Below are 5,000 nucleotides of genomic sequence, written 5' to 3'. Positions count from 1 at the left end.
GTCCCACGTCCTCAGTGTGTGACCCCGGGCCAGTCCCACGTCCTCAGTGTGTGTCCCCGGGCCAGTCCCACGTCCTCAGTGTGTGACCCCGGGCCAGTCCCACGTCCTCAGTGTGTGTCCCCGGGCCAGTCCCACGTCCTCAGTGTGTGACCCCGGGCCAGTCCCACGTCCTCAGTGTGTGTCCCCGGGCCAGTCCAACGTACTCAGCGTTTGTCCAGGTCCAGGTCGAGGACAGTGGAGCTCCACTAGTGCTGGAAATGTGTGCTTTTAACAACCCTTCCTCCTTTTAACCCAGTCCACCACCCCTTGGTTATAAAAAATACACATCGGGCATGTACTTCCAAGAATAGTATTTTGGAATCCTGCTATGTAATTTTGGAATCTGCTATGTAAATAAAGAGTCATTCATATGATGAATAACTCTCCCAACCAGGGGTCTCTCTAAAGCCTCGAAAGTCCCCTCAGAACATGATTATGTGTCATTTTCACCGGTGCAGGAACAAAGGCCAGCACACCCTCAGTCAGGATTGGCGATCACTACTGACCAGTTGTCTGCCAGACTGAAAATGACAAGGTAGCAGTTAGAGGGGCGTGTTATAAAACTGAGCAAGACATGACAGACGCACGTCATCAGCATGAACTCGAATGCACCCGCATATGACTCGCGCTGGTGCTGTGTGGAATTATGCTAATCATGTCACACTCACGCTGCAGTAGCCTTGATTTTGGTGACTGCTGTGATTTGGCGGCTATAGATATTATGCTTTCCAAATGAGGCATTTTTATGCCATGTCTTTTTCAAGGTGATGGCTGTGTCAAGACAGCTTAATGTCAACGATATCAGAAAGGTTTCTGCAAAACATGGTACACTGGTACATGTTTTTAATATCAGTATACATACGTCAGCTTGTGGTCCTTTATTTTTAAATAAAGTTTGATTTTATTTGATTTTATTTGACTTTATACTTCATGAGAAGGCCCTTGCAATAAAAAACAGCTCCTATACTTCAATTCAGGCCAATTCTTTATCCACATTCTTTCTCATACATCCTTATATTGTCACTCTGCAGTCAGAAGCCATGTCTGTGCTCTCTCCCCAGAGCTGTGTGACTTGTGGTGGAAACAGAGGACCATGGGAAAGTTTATTATTGGGAGCAGAAGCAGCCATTTCCTGCTCCAGCTGGATCATGCTTTATTAATTCACACACATACGCACACACACACGCATGCACGCGCACGTGCGCGCACACACACACACACACGGGAAACCATCCGAATTGAAATGGCTCCATGCTGAAGTGTGAATAAATTGGATGTGCTTCAGTTTCTCCTGGTGGCACAGTCACACACACACACACACACACACACACACACACACACACACAACTACACACACACACATACAGAAAGCCTCACACTTTTGACTACAGTTCCTTCCTTCTGTTCTCATTCAAATACATCTACATCATCACTGCGTGCGCGCACACACACACACACACACACACACACACACACACGCACACACACAGCTGGGAACAACAGTCTGGACGGGCCCAGTCACTCAGCAGATGGCCTATGGACTGCACTATCAGTCACCATAGTAACATGTTTTTTCTTTGTCCATTCCCCCAACTCTCTCACTCTGTCTGTCTGTCTCTCTCTCCCTCCCTTTCTTTCGATCCTGCACCCCTCTCCTCAGTGCCAAGAGAAAGAAAATGGCCGACAAGATTCTTCCTCAGAGGGTACGACAGATTTGATTTAATGTTGTTGTTATTTGTCTTGTCGTTTGTGTACTGTTTACCAGTTAGGCGGCAGTCTCACTGCAGGGTTACAAGGACGGGTGTAGTCAAAAGGAAGGATGAAGAGGGCAGGTTAGAAAAACAGGCAGGTAAAAAAAAACGCATGAAGATAGATTGATGTATTTTTATGTACCGGGGGGAGGAAAGGAGGCAGTAGATCCTCTCAAGGTTTCTAAATCTTTGGAGGTGCATGGCATTGGGTTTAATGGTACAGTAGACACTATGGCACCGGGCAGCAGATATTCTACTGTTTGTTACATAAGTGTAACAGAAATAGAAATAATTATAAAATAAAAATATGGAAAAAATAAAATACACTATCATTGTTAATGAGATACATACTTGAAAGGGGAAGACCAGATGGTGGAATTACCTTAGTCAAGAATAGATTGTAGATATTTAACATTGAGGTGCTGTAGATCATTGCTTTGTTGGTTTTTCGTGAGATGAATTTTGTTTTTGTATATTCATGATCAAGATGCTGCAACCTGTGGCTCAGCACTGTTTTTCACTCAAGGGATTCTTTACAGTATTTGGTGTTGTGGGGTAACCGTACTGCCTTACCTGTACTGTATCTGACATCAGGTTATTAGATAGAGTGGGTGTTGTGGTGTTAGAATAGAAAGAAACACTACTCTTTATACATTACTGTAATAATATTTCCTCACATTTATACAATTATGTATTAACTCCTGTTTGTAATAATTGTAATGTTTTCACGTTCATTTAAACTCACTTCTCAATCCCCCTGTATTCAGATCCGTGAGCTGGTCCCGGAGTCCCAGGCCTATATGGACCTGCTGGCATTCGAGAGAAAACTGGACCAAACCATTATGAGAAAGAGGGTTGATATCCAGGAAGCACTTAAAAGACCAATGAAGGTACTAATTGAAAAGAGTAATGGATAAAAGATAGACTGCAACTCTGTGATGCACTCTCAGTGGAGTAATTAAGATAAGAATAAAGGATAGAGATAGATTATTCTATAATCTGTATTATATTATATTAGATATAGTATTATCTCGAGTGTAATGCTAAATGCTTTCAATGATTTGGAACCTTTTGAAGCCACTCATCTTACATCCTAAAATGGAATGATAGTACTAATATGTAGATGGGTAAGTGTCAGATATCTCTACATAACCTAGTTGGCGTTTCCTCTGGGAGAATAATACAGAGGGATAACGAATGTTTTTGACCCTGAGTGTGTCCACTGTGGGTGTGTCAATAACTATACTAGAATACAATCGAGGACAATTTTACTTTGCAGTTTATTTAGTTACGATTTATTTAACAAGGCAGATTGACTGAGAACAAGTTCTCGTTTGTAGCAATGACCTTGACAAACAATAATATAATTTCTAAATTAATTCATTTCATTAATTCATTAATATACACTTATACCTGGGCTATACAAAATCATCAAACTCAGAACAACTTTAAAAAGTGAATCAGTCCAAGAGAGTCTGTGTTCAAAGATATCAGTCAGTTGATGGACGTTCAGTTTCATCAGCTACAGAGGGATGACAGGGGGAAGAGGGGTACGCCGCCTCATCCATGTGTAGCACCCACTTGGGTGAAGCTCGGCTGCCACTAGACGCTAAAGGTAACGATACAGTGGAGAGATGTGATATGCCAGTAGGAACTTCGGCTTCTGATCTTATCTGTTCTGGTAGAGCTCGGATCTGCTCCTCTCCCTCCTGGACAACCTGTCATTCTCACCCAGCGAAGAGGGTGAGAATTGAACAATTTTACAAAATCTGCAGTGATGTTTTTTTTTCCGTCTTTTTAAAACTCTTCAAGAAGAATCATGTCAAAGATTAAAAAACATACAAAGTAAATGTATCCACTGTGGATCAAAAACAATTTGACCAATATGATCTATACAATCAATTAAAACACAATATAAAATAAATGTTTGTTTTCAGATGTTCATATGTGCAGACAATTTGTTATCGTTCGTTACTCAGTCTTACTTAACAAACTGTAAAAAAACAAAAAAAAATGCTGCATAAGTGTTTTGGCATCTAAATAAAGTGTCTCTGATTCAGACACAGATGTCATCATCATACTTACGCTCAGTGTTCCATCCATGTCCACAGCAAAAGAGAAAATTACGATTATACATCTCCAACACCTTCAACCCAGCCAAGCCAGACGCAGACAACTCTGACGGTAGCATTGCATCCTGGGAACTGAGGGTAGAGGGAAAGCTTCTAGATGATGTGAGTATCTCTTTCCTGTAGATCTACAAGTTGACTTGTTGTTGAAGCTGTTTTTGTCATTAAATCCAGAAAGTCCCCTTACATTTATATTTTGCTAGTCCTGCACTTTGGCTTTAGCACCAGATTATGCTCTTAGTCACTTGTTTAGAAAGGAGATGTACTTGTGAGTTCTGGCGAGTAGTAGTACACTGACTACCTACGTTAAATGCAGTTATTGTATAACTGCTAAATGACTGTAATGTAATGTCATTTACTTTTTACTTTTTCAAGTGAGCCCTGGCTGGCAAAGTAAGCAGCAAAATGTACATGCTGTACACAACATAGTTTGTGGGAGTTTAGTCTCCTTACAATAACACTAAATGAAAGAACAAAGAAAAATATTGTTAATATTATTATTGTTGTTGTTGTACTACATAAACACACACACACTCACTCACTCACTCACTCACTCACTCACTCACAATCAAATAATATTTAGTCATATATTATAATGATCAGTTAGGATGGTTGAAATATGTCTTAATGCCTTCTGGAAAATAGTGCTGGATTAAAGTTGATCTCTTCTCACACTACAGCCAATAAAACTGAAGAGGAAATTCTCATCCTTCTTCAAAAGCTTGGTGATAGAGTTGGACAAGGACCTATATGGGCCTGACAACCACCTTGTGGAGGTGAGAGCACACACACACACACACACATTCAGACTTTCACATACACAAACCCAGAAGCACGAGTACACACACACACACAAACAAACACACACACACACGATTCAGTTGCACTTTTCAAATAGTTTCTCATTGAGGTAGACTCACACAGATTCACTTCAACAAAAGGAATCCATAGAAGAAAATGGGACCATGTTAAGTATAGCATTTGTTCAAATGAATGGATACTCTTGGGACTCCAATCATGGAAGTTGTGTTCTGGTTCAGTGCACCAGGAGTACATCATAATTAGTTTGAGGGCTTGGTTG

The 5,000-nt window shown here is 41.0% G+C and overlaps 1 protein-coding gene across 2 annotated transcripts in view; it reads left to right on the top strand.

Moving 5' to 3' along the window:
- Positions 1–5,000, top strand: part of smarcd3a (SWI/SNF related BAF chromatin remodeling complex subunit D3a) — a 30,149-nt gene that overhangs the window by 14,368 nt on the left and 10,781 nt on the right. For both annotated transcript variants that reach the window (XM_084446611.1, XM_084446612.1), the window contains 4 exons: positions 1,700–1,742; positions 2,558–2,680; positions 3,902–4,024; positions 4,600–4,695. In XM_084446611.1, the coding sequence (XP_084302737.1) occupies positions 1,700–1,742; positions 2,558–2,680; positions 3,902–4,024; positions 4,600–4,695 (385 nt within the window). The remainder of the gene's footprint in view (positions 1–1,699; positions 1,743–2,557; positions 2,681–3,901; positions 4,025–4,599; positions 4,696–5,000) is intronic.

Source organism: Borostomias antarcticus (genome assembly GCF_949987555.1).
Source record: "Borostomias antarcticus genome assembly, chromosome: 12".
In the NCBI taxonomy this organism is placed as follows: Eukaryota; Metazoa; Chordata; class Actinopteri; order Stomiiformes; family Stomiidae; genus Borostomias; species Borostomias antarcticus.
The sequence above is the reverse complement of the archived record's forward strand: the minus strand, read 5'-3'. Positions and strand labels throughout refer to the sequence as shown.